General features: G+C 45.6%; 1 protein-coding gene across 1 annotated transcript; it reads right to left on the minus strand.

The window, feature by feature from the left end:
* Positions 1-222: 222 nt before the first annotated feature.
* On the minus strand, positions 223-1,488 carry LOC142578491 (polycystin-1-like protein 2). The gene has a single exon (XM_075687872.1). It carries the CDS (start codon positions 1,486-1,488, stop codon positions 223-225), a length of 1,266 nt encoding a protein of 421 aa, XP_075543987.1.
* Between the last annotated feature and the right edge of the window lie 20,939 nt (positions 1,489-22,427).

The following is a 22,427-nucleotide window of genomic DNA, read 5'->3' on the forward strand; positions in this document are numbered from 1 at the left end:
ACTTCGGCAATAGTGCAGCACATTCAAATATTGAAACGTTCGTAGGGTGTATGTTCAAGCGAAGACAATGCACGCTGCTCCATTGAGTGTTTGCCTAGCGCGCAGTAAAAGATGAATTGAGGAAAAGAACGATCCGTGATTCCAGCAGGGTCACATGATTGGCAACAGGCGGGTGTTCTGAAATCTTGTGTCAGAGTCATTCCTAAAAATCGATTGTAGCGACTACTCGATAAAGCGCACCGGTATATTCTCCATCTCTACAGGCGCCTTCAGCACGCAAGCCATGACTGCCGAAAGGCACAGAATCTTGAGCGGGCTCACCACAAATTCGCCCAGGAGCACGTTGATGAAGTTGCAGCGCACCCACGACAGACTTCGACGGTAACCGTACGTCAGGCCGTAGAGTATGACGAGCACCGAGGCTACCAGGGAAGCGGACAAACAGAGGAGCCAGGCGAATACGGAGACCCAGGTTGGGAACAGCGGCAGCTGCACGTTGCTCGTCAGACGCTCCCTGGGCACCTTTCCCGTTTTGGCTGAATCGGTAGACGTGTCCGTGTCGTGAACCCAGTCTTCCACTACTTCTTCGACATACACCTTGGGCACTGTAGGCTTTCGTCGAAATGCCAATGGCCGGGACTTCTCTAAGAGAAAGACGACCAGGAATGCGAATGGCGTTACGAGGATCGTTGGCTGCAGGGCAATGACGAGCTCGCGGCCCGTTGGCAACTCGAGTAGTGTGTAGAAGAAACGCCAGTTGAAGTATTCCTCTTCGTCGGCGTCCAGGCCGTAGAACATGAGGCTCACCATCATGCCCGTGGTGACGAGCAGCAGGGCCAGCGAGGCACGCTGCTTGCGAGTGAAGTTGCTGGTCGGCAAGCGGCTGAAAATGCTGAAGATGAGGTGCTCCTCGCGAAAGTAGCGGATGATTCTGGCGCTGAAGATTCGCCACGGGTTGCGAAGGCTCCACTCGTCGGCAACGTGGAAGGTAAAGGTCGACGCTCCTTTGTACGCGTCCGGGGTCAGCACGTCGTCAACGAGGAAAACCGCCTGTGAGGCCGTTTGAAGGTCCCTTACGACAACTGTGCTCAGGTGCCAGGAGCTCTCGTTGCCCTTCAGCTCCAGGGTCAAAGAAATGGCCTCAACGTCTCCAAGGCTTGACGGATGGCTTAGAAAGTACCAGTCTCGGCCACCGGCCTGAAGCGCCAATGGGTTTCGCGCGCCGTCGCGAGGCACCACTTCGCGAGATTCGTCGTCAGACCCGTGGACAACGAGAAGCACTCGGCTCGTGGTCCCAGAGCCCTTGAGGAACCATGTGTAGACAGACACGAGATAGCCGAACGCATCGTCCTGCTCGTTCTCTGCGAGGTACTCTATGCCCGCGGCGCCTTCGTCTAGCGCGTCTTGCTTCGCGGCCCACACCATGACCAGCAAGTAGACGAGCCACACCGCTGATATAATTATGGTCATCACGACGTTGCTCGACATGGTCAATAGAACGAAGCCCAAATCGGTGAAGTCGATCGGATGCGGGGCGATGAACAATCCGCCCGCAAAAATGGAGTTGTGCTCGCAAGCGCAGTGAACAAATTGTTCGTCAGAGTCCGCGAGAACGCGGCATCCTGAACTCGAGTACGCTTGTTCCGTGTTATTCTAGAAAAGGCAGCTGTAGAAGCGCGACCTCATCGTGTAAGTCGCGCTGCCGTTCTCGTCGCCCCTCCTGCGATACGGGTCAAGTAGCCTGGCTTTCGAACTGTTAGTAAGCGGCATAACAGCCACCGTGACCAGGGCAGGCTTCTGGACAAATTCGTTTCTGTTCTCGTGCGGCACGTTGCTTGTGAGGTGAAACCTGTTTTGCTCGAGGAAGTCCAACCTGGAAGGAGGTCGACCGTAGACGACGGCGGTTATAAATCTTGTTTGCGCGTCGAAGGTGAACACGTCGATCTTCAAGAACACGCCTGCTTCGGTCACATTAATTACGTGCATGGAAACTTTTGAGAACGATGTTTCGTAGGTGCCCGCGTGTCCGTCCCAGTCGAGTGGTGTTGGCCTTTTCAAGTAGCTCTCCGTAGGCACACGGACGCTGAAGGGAGTTTCTGCGGGGCCTCGTGCCGCCTCGACACCTACAACCTGGGTATTTATCAGCTTTGCCGTCTCATGACATCGAAATGGATTAGACGGAAACACTATGGCCGTTTGTGTGTCGACGCTGCCTTCGACGCGAACCCTGCTGCCGCCGGATGTGCCGAGGAAACCTCGCCTTTGCGACTCTCGAATCCACACTTCGTAGCCCCTGGCGTTGATTATCGCGTCGTTCTGCTCGGTGTCCACCACGCGTGACACACCCGTGGCTACTCGGGCCACATTGTGAACCAGTTTCTCCACAGTTCCACACTCGGAATCGGGCTGAGAAAGAAAGAACAAACATCAGCTATAAGATGCGCACAACGCTGTTTCCCGTTCTTCTGAAAACCATTTCTATTTACCGGTTACCTTTTGCATCAACAGCATTGCTAATGGAATTTTATGGGCAGCAGGTAGAAAAATTTGCGTACACGTGGCACACCTATGCGGGTGCCAAGTTTTCGATGTTTTGTCGGTTTTCTCTTTACAGGAACTTTCCAATTTCATTTTAAAACCCACACGCAAGCCTAAACCTCCATGTTGTGAGATACACAACGCCGTACTAACCGTTCTTAAAGGCTATGTATGGCATTGCTCCTTAGAAAAGCTGTCACTTTGGCGTTTGAATAAACAGCAAGTTTCGAGTTTATCACAGCCATTTCAAACGGAGGAGCAGAAGCGGCTCGCTTAATCCTTGGGCAATGTGGAAGAAATCAGCTGGAATCAGTATTAATTGACTTTCGCCGCACACTCACAATGCACGGTATCTTGCTACACGATGGTGACAAGTCGGATGTATGAACGCGCCCTCCAATGACCATTTCGTCGGTAGGCATGTGAAAAGCGTAGTGATGGCAGAACTATGTGTGTTTTGTGCGCCTATGATGCTGTTTACCAAGCACTTGTCAGCGCATCTGCGACCTTGCTTATTGAGGGGCACATAACGTTGTCAAAGAGGACGACGCCCTTACAGTTGAAAATCAGAAGGCGAGTCAACAGCGGTTGAAATCCAAGAAATAAAAGGTCTTTTTTGGCCCACTAGTCTATCATGTGGTTTGGTGTTTAAAATGTATTATACACTTTCCGGGCACATTTTGAGACAGTCTCTGGGGTCGGGCCATATTTTTTTCAGTTGAGTAAAACCATATTGGGCGGTTACGGCATTATGCGCGTAGTTTGAATTAACGAGCGCATCTGTGCGTCATTCCGTACTTCCGCCAGTTACGGAACAATACTGCTCCGTACAAAGCTCAACTCTAACTTGGTGCGTGTTTTCTTCGTTCTACGCTTCGATTTGACGCCTTTGTTTGTGTGTATCTGCGTCTGGTCCTACGTGCACTTAGAAGGCCTCAAATTGTCTGATTTGACGAGAGCCAAATACCCAGGATTGGCGAGGTACCCAAATCCGACGCACGCCAAAATAATCTGATAGCTCCAAAGAAGACTTTGCCTACAAGAAGGGGCAACAACCACTTCAGGGCTGTAAGGTGGATCGTTAAGCGCACTCATGCTTGATGATGCTTGTTAGGCGCAGCTATCGTACCAATAGTTGGAATGGCAGTGAAATAAACCTATCCATGAGCATTGCATTACGCGGCGGCATACTGGGTCGGCGTTCCGAGCCGAGGAGTACACTCATCACGTACTACGTCATGCGTCGTTATGCGACGTCGTTACGTCATGCGTCATGCGGCGTACGTCATACGCCGAACTCGCAGCAAGGGCAGGACAGCGCCATCTATGAAGCACGTCCTAACCGGTGAATGAATTCCCGTTCGCAGTATTTCAAAGAAAAAGTGAAGCTGTTTTTGCGAACCTCGTTGGGTTTCCGGGACCATGGGTGCTGCACCGTGGCTATTCTCTAGCCAAATGGGCATTCGCACCGTAACGCGTTCGCCTTTTATGTGACGCATTAAAACTGGTTTGCATAACTAGGAGTATGTGCTTATAGTGCTGTTATTTCTTGCGGATAATGCAGCGCGGTGGCAGAGTAGCGGTTGAGCTGTCGTGTCCTTTGCCCCTGGCGTTGAAATGCAACTAATGGCGACATTTCTGTCTTTTTCGTATTTTATTCGAGCACTGGAAGTCGTGCAGTCACTACTTAGGGCAGGTAGTGACTGCGGATCCGGATCATGAGACGGAAATAATCAGAAGAATAAGAATGGGCTGGGGTGCGTTTGGCAGGCATTCTCAGATCATGAACAGCAGGTTGCCATTATCCTTCAAGAGACAAGTGTATAATAGCTGTGTCTTACCAGTACTCACCTACGGGGCAGAAACCTGGAGGCTTACGAAAAGGGTTCTACTCAAATTGAGGACGACGCAAGGAGCCATGGAAAGAAGAATGATAGGTGTGACGTTAAGGGATAAGAAAAGAGCAGATTGGGTGAGGGAACAAACGCGAGTTAATGACATCTTAGTTGAAATCAAGAAAAAGAAATGGGCATGGGCAGCACATGTAATGAGGAGGGAAGATAACCGATGGTCATTAAGGGTTACGGACTGCATTCCAAGGGAAGGGAAGTGTAGCAGGGGACGGCAGAAAGTTAGGTGGGCGGATGAGATTAAGAAGTTTGCAGGGATGGCATGGCCACAATTATTACATGACCGGGATTGTTGGAGAAATATGGGAGAGGCCTTCGCCCTGCAGTGGGCGTAACCAGGCTGATGATGATGATGATGTTACAGCAATAGCCCAGTTGTCAGCTCACAACTACTTATAGTGCCGTAAGAAAACTGGCCGCCCCTTAACAGCGTCGCCAGAGCCAGGCGGTGTGAGGACTAAGCACCGGCCGCCAGCGCAAAACACTGAGAACGTGTTCGCACCTTGTCGTCCTGATCTCCGGGAACGCGCACCCTGATTCTGGCGCTGTCGCTGTCGCTATCACTGCTCACGCGAAGCACGAAGTCGAGTATTTTAGTCGAGCCATACTGCAGGTCGTCCGTGATCTCGATAACCTGCGGAGATACAGAAAGCTTGCATATACTTGTTTATTCCACAAAACATGTGCCTCCGAATTTATGGCATGTGCACTGTAACAGTTGTAATCGCTTGGAGTCACAGTGAGCGCTTTCAACAGTGCCTACTTCCTTGCTAAAGTCACAATAATGGGCAGGTCCAAGCATAGACCAAAGAAAGCACGTTAAAAAAAAATAGAGTTCGCTATCTAGACCAAAAAAAAGGTGTGTCTATAGTACCTTCTTTAAGCATTCGTTCTTAATGTGAACATTCTTGCCACTTAAAAACACGTTTTCGTAAGTTTTTTTCAACTACACAGCGCATCGTGACTATCATATAATAGCCTACAGTTTCTCTCTCTCAAAAAAAAAAGAGAAAACATGTCATTGCTGTAGCCAGATCGCCCAATCGTTAGCCAATGGTCTAAATGCAGAATAAGCATGGACTGCTATACTAGCAGTGCAAACAACAGTTCACTTCTGTCTTCTTGTATCGTTTGATATCGTTAATAATGGTCAAAAGTACAGGTTCGAGAATGACGTATGCGTGCTGCCATTTATACGCTGTTCACATGCTACTGCTCCCAGATTGTAAGAAGATTTCCCCCAATCTGTTACCCAGCACTTCAAGTCTCGAAAGAAGCAAGAATTTACTTTGTTCAGAGAACGATATCATTTTTTTCGCCATAGAAATAGAATATGCGATACAAACACCCGGAAAAGTTCGTTTTCTTGTCCATGTGCTTAGCAATGGACTGTGCATATTTACTGTAAACGCGTGGACATTCCCTTTGTAAAAGCAGTTACAATTACGAGTAACCGTATGGCGCGCCTCCAGCACACTCGACGGGAACGTCTTGGGGCCCTATGAGCATCGTCTCAGTTAAAGGGACGCCAAAGAAATGAATTCGGACCAGATAGATAGTTTGCTTGCTTTATCTTAGGAGCCGTCAACGTTTCCTATATAATTCAATATAAAATTGCCGCCGATGGTTCCATTGGTGTTCTTCAATTTGAACCACCCGTGCCAAAACGGATGAGTTGACGCAACCTCCACGTGACCTTCTAGTATACCGCTATATTTGAATCAGTCAGTGCTGACGTCACGTATGAGAGGGAATAGAGTCCACAACAAGTGGCGCCACTCCTATGTTTCGTTTTCTTAATTTTCGCGCGCTCTTTTCATTACGAAACACGAATTCTTTATTACAGAACTAAATCCGATGTTTAAATCTAGCTCGACTTAATATTATCCTTGAGTGTCCCTTTCAACAGCGTGAGCGCCCACTTTTAGACAGCAGCTACCTCCTCGTCCAGTTGCTTCTTGATGAATGCTTGGTATAAAGATTCGTTCTTGTCGCATTGGTTGCAGCTCCAGCTAAATGCCAGTGCTTGACCGGGGTTCTCTAGTTGTCGAGAACCGCTGCCGTCCGGAAGGAACAAAGCGGAACCGATAAATTCATGGTTTACAGAAAGGAGCAAATTGCCCTGCAGCACAGAAGTGTTGGCAAACAATTAGCACATGCACTGACCGCTGTTGTTCAGGCATGAGTCGTCGTACTCTCGTTCCCGCACGGTTTTTACATACGTATGCTCACTTGCTTGCGTGCGAGTGTGAGAGTACGTGGACCTGCCCATATGGCAGGTTTCTTTTTTTTTCGCACACCGTCATGTCGACTAAACAGAAAACAAAGTAGACCAAATTCTAAGTTACGCTTCCTTGACACTTCTTACAAAACTTGAAGGAAGGCTTCTTAATAGCAATTTTGTTTTGGTTTCTTTTAAATCACAAAATCAAAGCAGTAGAAAAAATAATAGCTGAACTTACCGCATCATAACACCTATAGGGCATCTCTCTGTTGGTGTGTGTGCGTGGGTTCGTGCATGCATGCGTGCGTGCGCACGTATATGTGTGTGAATCTCGTAATCTCCAATTACCAATGTCTTGAGCTAGCTGATTCCAACTTGCGCCTGCAATTTTCCTAAGCTTGCCTAAATATTCTCAGAAATAAATAATATCTGAGAAATTCCCATTTGCGGGCACATAACCGTACGTTAAATGCAAGCGCATCAAAAAAACTGCGAATTCGTTTGAGAAAACATATTTTAAAAGACACCCTCCGAAATTTTCCAAGAGTAATTTGCGAAAACAAAGTTATCCTAGCTGTATTAAGAGCACCCCTGGATGATGATGAAACAACTTTTAGTTCAACACGGCAAGCGTAAGAGTAGTTTATCTCCCCTCGTTTAGATTACGGCTAGGAGCCCTTGGGTCCTATATATAGAGGCATCTTCAGCTTGTCTGATGACTTGTAGGTGCACCTCGCTCTCTGAGCTTAGCACCGCAGTCTCCCCCTGCTCCGCGTTCGTATATGTGTCGTTTGGCCCCTGCACTATGTTGGCGAAAGCCCAGATTGTGTGTCTGTACACTCTAAAAACAAAGAGAGTGCCGGGCACTCTCTTTGAGGGAGTAGCGGCTTGTCCCATATTTCACTCTCTTTTCGAGAGTAGGTCGACCCTCTTTGAGAGAGAGTAGGTCAACTCCTGCTGACAGAGTTTTGTTACTCCACCGCAAGGGATTGCTAGTACTCTTCCGCAGAGTGATAATGCTCTTCCCACAGGGAGTGCTAGTACTCTTCCGCAGAGTGCTAATACTCTCACCGCAGGGGTAATGGCACTCCACCAGACAGAGTACTTCTACTCCCCCAAACAGAGTGCTAGTACTCTTCCCAATACCCTCTTAGCGAAGTCCTGGCCACGCATGCAGGTAGCAAATCAGATCAAATTAGGGTCGCTGATATACCGTTCCCTAGGCGGCTCCTCAGAGTCAGTGGCCGAATTCCAAGCGGCCTTCAGAATAGGCGTGAGCAAAGTTATGAAGGATTTTAAAGTCATTTTTCCTGGCTATTTGCTGCCTACCATGAGGCGTGACTGCTCGGAATCGGCCTATGCGTATGCGTCCCGAACGCCACTGCGAAGAAAAAAAAGCTAATTAACATTTACTCAGCAATTATCTTCGCACATTTCACAATCAGGAGACACATAGTCTAATTAGAACACAATAGTCGAGGGAATCACATACTTATGGAGAACCACATTGCTCTATGCATCACGTGGATTCGAACCCGCGTACACTCGCATCTATACAATTAAAGCACATATCCTAACCATTACGCCACAGAGCCACCACGCTCAGATGTGTTCTTTTAGAGGTCATATAGATAACAAATGTATTTGAGGAATCGGCTGCGGTGGGTGGAGTTTCTCTGCAGTGTGCTATGCTGTTGTGTACTGGAATACGTTTGCGTTTGCATCATTTCCATTCCTTTCTACGACTAACGAAGGAATACAACGTAGACGACGACGTGAGAACTATTCACGGCTTGTCGTCACCCCAGGAAAATAACAAATGTGCCGTTCAGCTCACGATCCAGTGCTTTTCCAGTCCATGCACTATATGTTCTCCGAAAATACGCGGATACAAAGTATCGTGCCAACCATCCACGTATGTGAATTTAATTCGCGCGTATACTGGTGAGCATTTCTTGTTTATTTTTTCCGCCAGTTCCATTCGTATGTGGTCAACTGTGACGCCAGTACCAGGCATTTCGACGTGCCTCACGCTGCCGTGTAGGCGTTCTTTTCAAATGCATTAGTTTAGAGTTCGGTACAGTCCGCTGTGAGCTGTTGTCCTGCATTAGCAGCGGATCGTTAGCGTTTTGAAGAGCATGCATTCCAGCATTTGGAGACTGCTTATGCCGATAGCCGCGTCACATGCATTGGCACGCATGTTTAAATGACTAATGTGTCCACTTGTTACGCGTGCACTGCTCGTATTCTGTGGCAGTGCTCGTTCTAAAAGCTGCGAAGACCATCTACATTCATACGTGTGTTCAATATATATGCACAGGATGGACTTGCCGGCTAGTTGGTTGAGAATTTTAGAAGAAACAGCGCAACGCAAGGACGACGCAAAAACATGGACCACACCCCGAAGCGCTGGTGTGGTTGATGCTTTTTTTCGTCCTGGTGTTTGCGCTGTTTCTTCTTCCACGATACACGCACACCACAGGTACGCGAAAGTTTAGGAGCACAGGGCGTTAACTTTGTTTTCCCCGTTTCCTCTCAATGTCAATGGCACAATGCGTTGCCCGGAATTGCGCACGCTTACCCCCATATTCAGAAATGCATCATAACTTGAAGCCCATGCTTGACTTGATCTAAATGACGCAAGTCGTGAACGCACCAAAAGAAAGGCAGTGAGCGTCTGGGGGACGTTCGCACCAGGCGTCGTTTATATAAAGTCAAGCATGAGCTTTGTATTAAGATACATTTCTGAATACGGGGGTTAGTCATCTACTTCTCACAGAAAATGTCGAAGAAACGCCCACCAAAACAAGGCACATTCGTAAACTTAACTAGGCAACACGAAGCTCCATAGAAAAAGAGTGGTATTAAAAGCTTTCAGTATTTTGCTTTACTCCAAAATGGTTGCGCTCTCGTGGCTTCAATCTACAGAGATAGTGCAGCGTTAGCTAAAAAGCATGAATTTCCGAACTCCATGCCAAAATAAGCTTGTAAAATTATTTAGGTGCTAGAATCCAGGGTTTGTAGCGATCCTTTAAAACCCTTTATTTCTAAAATGCCGTTTTCAAGGCATTGAAAACCCTGGAATTTTTAGAAGTACTGGAAAGTCCTTAAATTTGTACACTTGGCTAGACTTAGCAGACATTGCCAAGCGTTTTTTCCCCTTCTGTGACACTCTTCGCATGTCACAGAGAATTGTCTGTGGAGGTAATAGAAGGAAAGCGACATCCTTAAAGTTGAAATTACAAAGGACCTGCAGATACCAGTTTTAGGCACATGGAACGAGCGACAAATGTACTTGGAGGAGCAGAAGCAGGAAGCTCAACAGTTGAGGCATTCAAAGAAAAGCCGTAATTAGTAAATCGAGAGCTACAGACACAATAAAAGGAAATTACAAATGACTACTGTTTATTTTATGGTGAAAAGCTGATGGTGAAAAGCTGAGGCAACAGATGACATCACATACGCTGTCAAACCAAACAGTATTCAAAAGCTGCAAATGTTGCAGGTCCAAGTAGTTAATTGTGCTATTGCAGAAAAATTTTGGGCACTTTCGCTTTCTTGAAATGCTTCCTTGTGTGCATTTAGTGATGGGTAGTTAAAGGCAAATTCGCAGTCTTTCAAATGTTTGAAATCAGTGAAATGCGATTTGTTTTGTATTCTTTTGCTTGCATTAAAGTTAACGATGTTGAACAAGTATTGCCTGTCCAAACTATTAAAAAAATCGCACGAGGTCCTTGAAGTTACTGTGTCGGGGCCTCGAAAGTTCTTGAAAACCATTGCATTTTTTTCTTCAATATTGCTACGAACCCAGTAGAACAACTGTCATGGAGTAAAAACCTTGGCTGAACAGGGGCTTATACGCAGAGCACAGGAAGGCTAGAAATGCAGTAGTAGGCATGGAGGGCCCTGAAAAAAATGTGCCACATCTGCTCGTCTGCCTTATGTTTCTGCATTGACTGTCACATTTTTAATAGAAGTGTACTTCCTGTTCTACTCCAATAAACGCAACATTACCAACTCCAGTGTGGGGCAGTCCTTCAGCCAGTGCAAACTCTTTCTGTACATCCCTGTCAGCTGTCATTTTTCCAGCATTGTAGTACAAGATTTGTTAAACCGGTTTCGCAGAATATGAGCAGTATAATCTTAAATTAGCTGTTTATTTGTATGCACAAGTTCAGGTCCTCAGTTTGGTTGCATGACCAATTGCCATACCTCAATAGGTACAAGAAAAAATGTTATTAGAGTTTAATAAAATCCAAACAGTAATAATCACAACAATATAATGACATACATTTCTTTTGGTACATATACAGCCCATGTCTTGGCACTGTATAAATTCAACTACACATCGCAAGTACTGTGTCCTGACCACTATTATTCACATGTGTAAAACCATCACAGCAATTCCTCAACAAATATCACAGTGATTAGTGAAATACACTTTGTAACTGCTTTACATGAGCATAATGTATACAAATGGTCCCTGTGTACCTACACACGACTAGTGCTACCCGAGTACTATTACTCACATGTGTAAAACCAACAAAGCTGTTCTTTAAAAATATCACAGCGCTTAGCGACGTACATGCTGTAACTCCCTTGTAAAAGCTTAATACAAACACGTGAGCACACAGAAAGCTAGCAGTGCGCCTACATGGAAATACCACCGCCTCAATACTAATTCACAAGTGTAAAACCAACCAAGCAGTTCTTTAAAGAATATCACAATGCTTAGTGACATACATTGTGTAACTAGCTTATATGAGCTTTATACAAACATGAGAACATACCCAAAGCTATCGGTGCACCTACATAGAAGTGCGGCCATCTGAACACTATTATTTGCAAGTGTAAGCTCAACAGAACAGTTCGTTATAGTGACGCCCATTTTGTAACTGCCTTATACAAGCTTAGTGCAAGCACAAGAATGCGGAAAAAAATAAATTAAAAACTTGCTCTATGAATACACAAACAGATCAACACAAATGGTAAACACCGCTTTGAAGACACGTGACCGTGACAAAGCGCAGTGCTGTGCCGGTTGAAACTGCCATCCACAAAAGTATTGAGCAATGCTTAAACCACACGCAATAAAGCGCTGAAAGACTGCGTCTCTAACGTACCTATTTTAATTCAAAGTTCTTGAATATAGGGCTCTCTTGCAGATAAGGCATCTGATCCAACTGACCTGATTTTACACCTGCTAAATGCATACGATGCACTCAGATATAACTGGCAATAATAATTATAAAAGGCATTTAAAAACTTGATAGTATGATGAAGATGCATGACTAGAAAAGTTCTGTCCCCCTCGTACTTGTTAAAAAGGGGTAAGTACGACACATGTTCTGTTTTCCCGTAATTTTTGCATTAATCGACACCCGGGATCCTCGAACCCACAAAAAAAGAAGATAGTGCTGTTTTAATAGTGTTGTGAATTATTTTTCGTGAAAGCTTTTTACAGACAAGTTGCAGTCTCGTTTCTGGAGGTTGAGCTGTATCATGCAAAATAACATGGAAAGTGGTCAAATGGGAGCATGACACTATGCCATAATGTTCGTTTCAGTTGACTCTCTTGCCCTACAAGTCACTGCTCACTGTGACCAGAGATGGAACAGCAGTGTCTGTGTGATTTGCATCACACTTCTGTCCTATGCCATCCTTACCAAAGTTGGGGGCACATAGATACACAAATTTCGATAGTGTTGCTTTCTCAGGTGGTTGTTTTTGATTTGCTCAATATCAGTTGGTACTTCAGCTGCATCAAACTTCTTTTTTACCTCTTCAACAACAACATAAACAACAATCTTATGACACCTGTGTTGTCCTTCTAGTTGCCTACAAAGACCAGTTAACCTAGCAACAACACTGACAGTCTCTATTATCTTCTAATGGGGAAGAGGTGCGTCCCACCGTGTGTTCCACATTGTTGTCGCTATGTGGGCTGGCTGGGGAGGCAACAACTGTAATATGTTTGCATATCTTATAACACCTAACTTAGTCTTGCACTTGCTGCACAAGAACACTGGCTCACAGTCGTGGTGAAAAGCTTTTGTATGTTGAGCAAATGAGTTGTATGCACTACAAAAAAGTCACAGTGATAGCACACATGTTGCTCTACCAGGCCTGGTGCGGTTCCTTCTGGCACTGCTACTGATGCTGACACGCTGCTGCTTGCCTCGCACACTGTCGCAGCTGCAGTAGACATGGCCGTCTCTGTATCTATTGCTGCCGTGTCACCTGTCATGGTAACTTCAGGTGGTATCGGGCTCACTTCTGCAACAGAGATGTTGTTTGCCCCTCGAGGGCTCTCGTCATCAGGGCCAATAATTTCGTAGGCATTGTCTCCTGCATCGAAAAACCAATAAGAACAGCCTGAATTAATAAACATAGCTCTATAAAGTACGGACATCAAAACTGAACCACAAGCTTAGCACATCAGTGACCAGGCTTAATGAATAATACTTGCAGGAGGAGTTACACAATTGTGTGTGCACATTACAGTTAAGCCTCACTAGAAGAGATACTCAAGAGGCACGGGAAACATGTCGCTCGAAACCAAAAATTTTAAAACACGGAGGAGCCAGACTAGATCACTTTATTATGCATCATCACTAAAGTATGTTTAGATATATCTGAAGGAATAATTGCTCAGGGTGGCGTAAATAATCCCTAAACCACTTCTTGACATTTTTTGAACATTTGAAGTAAACACGCGCATCAAAATCAGAATGCCGTTACAATTGACGATGCCAAACGCCACAGTGCTACGCACTGTGGGAGCAACACAACATGAAGAAAACAACCCCGTGCGCCTCTCTGGACCTATCCTGCACCCCCCAGTTTGTCCTGACTTCACCAGGCTGTCTCTGATGATGTCACCAGTTTCCGCTGCTGTCGATTGGTCGAACGAAAGTGTACGACTGCCGTCAAGGCCTGCAAGCAAATACACACTCCTTCTTCCTCGTCGCGTTGCTCGCGATGCCATTGTGGGCAGCCAATGGGGGCAAAGAACAGAAACGCCAACAGAAGGGTCTCCCTATGAGGCTCTTCAACTAGAGTCACCATACAGTTCCATTGTATTGGCGAGGTCATTAGCGCCACCCCTCACAGGACGACGGGCCTGCGCGGCAGCAACAGAGCTCGTTGGTGATGGCCTGTCCCGTAACATTTTAAGGTTTACTAGGCGAGGAAAAGACGATACTGTCCAGATGGCGTGTACCAGATGAAAGAGTAAAATGAGCGGGGACTACTTTTCGATAATCAAACACGTAGCTCCACTATTACTGCACTGTTTCGAAAAATTCTCGTGGCTACGTGTTCGTTGCCTTAACATGTACAACTGCAACATCGCAACTAAATTTTAACCTCGGTGGTTTAGGGGTCCTTTAAAGAAGACATTCACAGCTTTTTAGTGACTGTAGATTGTGTTAGCTTCCTTCTTAACTTCTGGAAGCTAAACACTTCACTTTGGAAGCCTTGTTGCTCGCAGTGCCTTTGAGGTGCTATTAGACGCTCGTCAGCTTCAACTGTCGACACTTTCTGCCCTGCACTGTCCTCGTTGCCCTCCTTTTCTAGTTCATGCTAAAGAGACATGCGCAATTGACCTGTGTGAGGATTGCGTGATCTTTACGCCCTTCGGAGCACACAAGGTGCATGAAGTAAATTTGTCTGGGTTGTGTCCCTTCGAAGTAGTGAATACTTAAAAAGTCGTTAGTAACAAAGGTGACTCTTGTGTACAGTGTTGTTAACGTGGCAAACATCGAAAAACCAACCAAACCATTTTCAGATGTCTTACAACCAAGTGTATCTTGTAATGAGATTCTACTGTACTGAATATTTTTCATCTATGGATCATCTGCATGTACACATAGTCACAAAGACATGTTGTGTGGAATGGCGAATCAGGAAAAAGCTCGTACTCTTACTTTTTGTCCGTAACATAAGCAGCTGATAACAAGCAGGTAATGAGGCTAGCGTGGAACATAATCCTTCAGCTCTAAACAGTTTTTTGGGCCTGCATCATTCCCTCATGACATAAGGAAACAACTTGATTGTAGTAATGGCTGCATGTGATCTGAGTTGATTGAAACAAACAATACGTAAGGTTGCCCTGTATGTAATTTTATCAGAGTGCTTTTGAGATGTCCTGCTGGCGATCCTGGCTGCACAATGTTTCTCGTGCTTTTTGACACGATTCCTTTCTTTTCCACTCCACTCTTTTTTCTGGTTTTATCCCCTTTCCCTTCCCCCTTGCGTAAAATAGCCCACCTGAAGTAGCAAATCTGGTGAATTATTGTGTGTATAAAACCTGTTAACATGCGGGCTTCGCTGTGGTCTGTGTTGTATTTTTGCGCTGTAAAAGTCAATTCAAAATGAAAGATGGAATGTCCCTGATTTTAGTTTAATTGTATGTATATATTAATATATATATATATATATATATATATATATATATATATATATGTCTCTCTCATGTTTTTAAATATATGTACATTCAGGAGTGCCTGCATGCTCTTCTCCCCTGCTCCAGTGACGAAAAGGAGAGCCTTTTTATGCACCATATTAAACATTCACAGGTTTTCGCTGTGCCCATTACATCACTTATCATATGGATCTGTCACAATACAGAGTAGCAGTGGTCCATAATACTAGCCCATCACAACATAACTATAAATTAGTGCATACCGACATGCGGTGAAACAGCTGTTGCAAAGCCGCTGGTGCTGGCAATTTCCGCAGCAGTGGTATAGCCGAGTGCCACCTGTATAGTGACAAATGCATATGCATGTTAGCAACTCAGTAGTTGCTGATGGTTTCATAAGCTTTACACAACACAATAAAGTAATCTAGACAACTTTGTTGGAACAAATACACATAATTAGGGCACCATTTAAACACTAACACGATTAATTGCCCCCAATCTCTCACTCACTAAGGGATAATACTACTGAAACATCGGTGGAGAGCTCAGATTAACACAGCCCATAAAGGACAAGCTTTCTTTGAGGAAAACAGCTATAACAGTGGTTAGTTTTCTTGATCATTTTATGTGCTAGCTTTGATTTAATTCTCATGCAGTACTATAAAATATGAAGTGCCGCATTTCTAGCAGCAGAAGGTGTCGTCAGCCTCATGGTACAACTGATTTTTGCAGTGTTTGTGTCAGTGAGCCGACACATACAAAGAAAACCGAATTCACACATACATATACAGTGCCAAGTGCACTCCTCCTTCTGAAAACGCAGCCACCAGTTCCAATGCTGCTGAAAGGAAAGGTTATATAGAGTGCGAGACTGCATGGAACTACCACTTATGACTGTAAGTGTATGATCTGCTGATTGGAGAGGTAGTCACATGCTATTTCTAGTGTCTTTTAGAAGCATTACTAAAGGATGAATTAAAATCTATTCATAAGTCATGAATTTCACGCATCCACAGTTTGGTTAAATAACTTGTGAGAAAAAGACATGTTTACCTGGAATAGCAATCTTTTTTCCTACTGCAAAACTTTCCTTCGAATTAATGAAATAACTTTACAGCGTCATATTATATTGTGTTTCTCGCAACTACTTGCCGACAGTGGCGAGTTACAGTGTTTATATCTGACTCATTGGGCGACAATACTGCCAAACACAAATGCTTCACGAACACGAGAACACGTCCCTCGCAGAGAATAGCAACCATATATGCCTCTGTGAGACATGATCGCAGCTTTGTGGTCAGAATGTACATTAGAACGACACCACCATCTCATTAAAAAAAGCCTCAGTACACTGCAGGAGCCGACTGCATAATGTGAAATTGCAACTGATGTCCACTTACTGGTGGCCTGTGTTTGAGTCACTTCTGGCAGTTGACTGGGTGCTGAGAAAAGCACGTCATGGTTTGTCCCTACAAAACATACAGGGTTATGTCAATTGTTGAAAATACATATACACCGGCATTTCATAAGTTGCAAAACAAATGAGTAAACTAAGAAACAACTGTAATGTAAACAGAGTGCACATGATAAGATAGGCTGTCAACTGGTAATGCATTACGCGAAAAACCTAATGCATAGGAAAGACTATATGTATACACACGAAGCTGACACACAATTTAATTCGCTCTAGGTTTTTCCGTGCAGTGTATTCAAATTATTATGTCTTGTGGTTAGAGCAAAATTAGTGTTAATTACGCACTAAATTATGTACCCTGGAAAACTTTTCTTCAATATGCACCTGTGCGCACTTCGAATGAGTAGCGTTGTAAAATTTACGTACATGGCATTTAACATAGTTGCTGAACACGGATTTCCTTTGCCCTGTGTCGTGTGCAGTGGGCTACATATATCTGCCCCCCCCCCTTTTTTTGTACTAGCCATACTGCGTGCCATTGCACCTATACGCACATCAATAGACCTCACGACACAGAAATAAAAAAAAGCGCCAATCACCCATGCCTGCATGTTGTAGTGGGCCTAACCTAACCAAGCATGGGCTATTGCTTTTTATAGTAAACACAGGCACCGTGCTCATTGCAAGTATGTAGCATGTCACTAAGCAAATATGCAATTTCATTGTACCACTACTTTTTTATCACATGGATGTATCTGTTGAGAGGCAAGAAAAAAAGCAGTCACTTCTCAGAACTAATCAGCTTTTTTAAAACACATTTCTAACTTTTCAATGACACTTGCTGCTATGTGTTTGTCTCCAGAGAGTATACTTGATTTGACTTTCCAATCGGAGACATTACATAAATATACCATGTTAAGAAGACTGCCTGGAGCACGTGAGAATTTTCATCTTGGTGTAACATACTGTATCTTGATTTTGTTTACATTTGGTCAAATGGTACATCCAATATACCCACATACTAGTTTTCTTGTCCAAATTGCATGCCAATGTATTTTTATTTTTTGGCATTGGCTCCTCTGCACTACGTGAAGTCGTGCTGCACTGGCTCTTGCACATCCTCGTGTCTTTGCAGCTGCCTTCTTAAGTTATATAAAGAAGGTGCCTGAAAAATATCATGTGCAAAAGTCAACACAAGGGCATGGTGCAAAACAACATCAAAACAGTCAAGGCCATGGCAATAAAAGAAAGTGTTAGCTCTTAGTCTTCTCAGTGAAATGCATGCAAAACATCCAAATGACTGCAACAGTCAACTGCTAAACTAACTTCAATTTTTACATTGAAGCAAAAAAAAACAATAACCAACAGTTCATCCTTGTTTGTCACGAATGTTAGAATACTCCTGCTAATGAATAGAATATTGGTCATTTTCAGACGTCATAGGTCTGTTATGAGTCTGGTGTATCGCAAACACCACTTGTGACACATCCTAAGCACGTGCCCAGTGTGCCCCCCGCCCCATCCCTGGTTGTGCCACTGCTGAAGCCGTAATTTGAGGATTATAGCTGCAAACATGATGCTCAGTAGGGATGGAAATATTGTCCTTCAGTTCAATGGATATATGGATGTGCCTATAAAAAAGGGCAAAAAGGCTTGTTATGGCAAGCTTACCCACATTTCAATACTGACAAGAAAGTTCACTGCGGCCTGCATCTAAGCTTACTAAAAGGCACGAACTTATTTTCATGCATGAGGTGCGCAATGGAGTTCATTTTTGACAGACCCGACTACTGCTGCAGTTTGAAATCTAGCATTTTATATTCTTGAAGGCATGTAAAAGTTGCAGTTAAACCGCAGTTATTAGTTTATTACACCAACCTATTGTTCTGTGTACGACAGACTGGCAACACGGAATTAAAGCAACACTTTATTTTGATATTTTATTTCTGTACTAAAATATTCAAGCGATAAACACATTTTGATCTGCCATGTAATAGCAAAATGCACACATTACGCTTGTGACCCCCAGAGGAAGGCTGATTTAGCTGTTCATATGACATAACTCTGACACGCCAACTCATATTAGCAAATACACAGGCATGTCCAAAACAATAAGCGTATGGAAAGCGCCCCTGCAATTGTAATTCCACACAGCAGCCGTTATATTCGATGCCGATGCATAACTAGCTGCTCGACAATTTACCGAGTTCGTAGACATAGGCATCCATCCTTTCAGTTTCGCACCGTGCACGAAAACCGCAATAGGAGACAAAACCAGACCTATAATCACACCATTTCAATACATGAGCAAAAACAGTTCAGTCTTAGGGATAAACACTGTGAGAGCGATTTAGTGCGCGACGGCGACGAGCGACAAAACGGGCCGTCGCTTGAACAGATGGCTCGGTTCTGGAAATCTAGAAATCGTCTCTCGTCGCCCGAAAGCGCTATGAGCGACTAGCCAATAGCGCGAAGCCGGAACTGGATGTACATACATCGCTCAAATACTACCGATTGTAGCGCGGAACGAGCAAATGATTCAATTTTTATACGTGCAAGGATAAGAACCTACGGCAAGACCTCCGGAAATATTTTATGCTACTTTTTAGTAAAATACAACAACGTAAATTACTAAAGCACGCGTCGCGCGTGATTGCAGCCCTCATGCCTGCAACACCGGGGATGCGTCGCTCAATATCGTCGCTCGCACGGAGTACGACTTGTAGGCGACGAGCGAACGCGACAGCCATCTCCATCGCGCCGCTTGTAGCTGCCGCGCGCAAGATCGCTGATATGGGGTTTATACTTTTTTTCAGCATAAAACATGGATTCCCCATGCGTTTTCAGTAAGTTCAAGATAACGCGCCCAACTGACCTCTTGCAGCATGCAGCTGAATGCCTGCGGCAAAGTTTCTAACTAGCACTGGTGCTGCACGTAACTTCAGTGGTCGCAGATTCCCCCTGCGCGAGACACCGTAAAGCGCGCGGTTTATTTATATTTATAAATGACGCCTTCTGTTATGTGATTCCTTAGTTCAACAGCGTTCCGTACACAGTAGACTGCCAAACTGAATAAATTCAAACACACAAAACGCACGCTAATCACGCTCCGCATAGGCTTGGAATCACGGGCTGGTGAACGAACCATTTTAAGCGTCCTCTCGCCTGGCGTCTTATTGAACATGCCATAGTTCTGGCAGCTTTTGCGATCTTTAAAGCTCTTACGGACAACGGCAAAGTGATAAAATCACATGCAGTTATCGCGACGACTGGCTTTTTCGATTGACATCGAGAGACACAGCGCGTATGCCTAGTCCTTTGTCAATCGCGTCGGCTAAGCGCAGCGACGACTTCCTGGCGATAGCATGACATATACGGAGAATGTGCACCCAAGTTAGAATTCACTTACCGTGGGCGGATTTGCTGTTATATCCAAGGCATGACGAACGACTGTCGTGTTTTCGTGGCGACGCGAGATGGCTGACATATGATCTCCCTTGGCTGGCCTTCGCGGCTGCGGTGCTGCTCGCTGTACGGATCACCTTTCTCCGGTGCTGTGTTGTTCCGCGATCTTGAGCGCGCGCGCGCGCGCGGTGGAGCAACTTCGAGTGAAAAAGTAGAGCGCTCGCTACGCGTTCCTTTGAACTGCGGCGGCCTGTTCTCTTAGAAGCAAAATGATGTGTTCTTTGCTCAGCGTGCATGAATGATACATTGCCATGTTCGGGGCCAGCCACCTACTGTTGAAGCAGAAGATTACGCTACGTTTTGTTCTCTATTGCCGCAAGAGTAGAACGGGCATTCTACTCTCTCTCTGAAGGGGAGAGGGAAAAGCACATTTCACTCTCTCCTTGGTGACAGAGTGAACAATGCATTTCACTCTCCTCGACATTTTGCGAGAGTAAAACGACGCTTTGAAGAGTGAACCGGCCGCTTCACTCCTGCGATACCGTTCCTAGTTTTTAGAGTGTAGTCCGTCCGCTGATTACACTCTTTACATTTATCTGAATATAGTTCTGGGTAATAATGACGATAACCCACCGGATTTGGGAAGCTGTTTGTAGTAGGCGCCATGTCGTCGCCTGCTGCTTAGTCAATGAGGAGTGTGGTGGGAGGAGGGAGGGGATAATACTGCCTTCCTGAACTGTAGTGTTTGGCGAGTCGATTATATTTGACCATGCGGTCTCTCTCCGCACTCGGGCCCCGCGTTCGGTGTGTGCAGTTTCGTTGCCCGGGAGGGAGTTGGCGGGCGTCCATATGGCATGAACGTCACGCTCCCCGCGAAAGTTAGGATTCTTAACGCCTCTTTCGAGACTCCTGCCTTGGCGAAGTTATGAAGCGTTGTTTTAGAGTCACTGATAACTACGCTTGCCGTTGTGGAGGCGAGCGCCAGCGTAGTAATCCGTGGATTCCAAAATAAAAATGAAGCAGAAATTTCTTGGTACTAAACGGCATGTGGCCACGGTATTTGCACAAGAAATCACCGTCCATGTCTTCCTGACATTCTTGCAGTTCCCTGAAAAATTTGATTTCGCCCCAATATTTACACTGCAGGTATTGCAACATTGCGGCTTGGGATTACATAAAACTACGTCGAACACTTCGTTTACCGTAAAGTTCAATTCGCACACCGGAAGCAGCCAATAAGAAGCCGTTGCTGGATTCAAACCGATTTCTGGTGCCATTCGCTTGCGGCTCGACTTTCAGTCCCTTCACTGTTTCGGGGTGTACAGCGGTGACGCGTATATAGGAGGAGCCACAAGCAGACGTGTTCCGCATGGCGCCGCATTGTGTATCGCGTATAGTTTCGCGTGCCCTGACTACATCCGCCTCGTTTCGAGTCACTCACTGAGGACTAGCGTCTCGACGTCGGACAGGGCGACCAGCGGAGCGCCGTCGATGGAGGCGTGCAGTGCGCTGCTGCTCGCTGTCAGGTAGCCGACGGCCAGAGCCTCGATCAGCACGTCTGTTGCCGCGCCACATCTGGCGCAGCACCACCTTGGCCGTCTCTCCCTGGCGCAGGCAGCTGCGACGCAGGAAAGGAACGTCTTCAACCAATGAGGCGGTGCTGCGGGGTCGCCGAATGCGCGTACAGTGTCCATGGTATGCGACATCGAGACAACCTTCGCACGGCTGTCGTGCTGAGCAACGTGTTTTGCGCGTTGAACCGAGCTTCAGACATTTCGTTGTAAGCGTCCTACAAGGTCGAGGGGGACACGATGAGTATCAGTTATCGGTACAAATTTCTCAGTGTTTTTAGCATGCCACGCGTGACAGCTCCTTCTGAAGCAAACGAAAGGGCAGGGCCGTCGAGAGCGGTGTTGTTTGTGGACAGAAAATGTTGTCGCGTTGTACTGGATTTGGGGTCATTGGGTAATAGTGCAAGGAGAAAAAAGAGAGGCGAGAAATGAGGCAGCACGCCTGGTGCGAGTTCTCAGCCACCACTTTTCGCGCATGTCACAGTTTTGCTGTTGCCAAATGGGCGAAACCAGCAATAATATAGGTGCCTCGTGCAGTGGTGCTGTCTATAAAATGGAGTAGGCCTTGCAATCTGAGCAAATGAGGACACTGACATAAATAACGTATATGCACGGGTTCATATCGTACTTGTGTGAAAAATCATAGACTTCGTCAAGTCATGCACCTCGTCATCTAACGCCAGTGTTGGCAAAACTTCATGCCACTGCTGCTTGGCAAGTTTGCTTTTCTTGTACCTGGAAATTTACCCTCGATGACAACAGGCGACATCGAGGACAAGCGCTGGGAAGTCATTAATTGCACTGCTCCCCTTCAAAATAACGCGCGTGGGTAACTTGAGGTTGTCCATAGAAAGTGTGCAGGTCCCGATGAGAAGGTTTCATTCCGCAGCGTAGGTTTCAGACATAGACAACCGAAGCACAGCTACGTGATCACAACGTT

The sequence above is a fragment of the Dermacentor variabilis genome, chromosome 4 (genome assembly GCF_050947875.1).
Source record: "Dermacentor variabilis isolate Ectoservices chromosome 4, ASM5094787v1, whole genome shotgun sequence".
NCBI lineage: Eukaryota > Metazoa > Arthropoda > Arachnida > Ixodida > Ixodidae > Dermacentor > Dermacentor variabilis.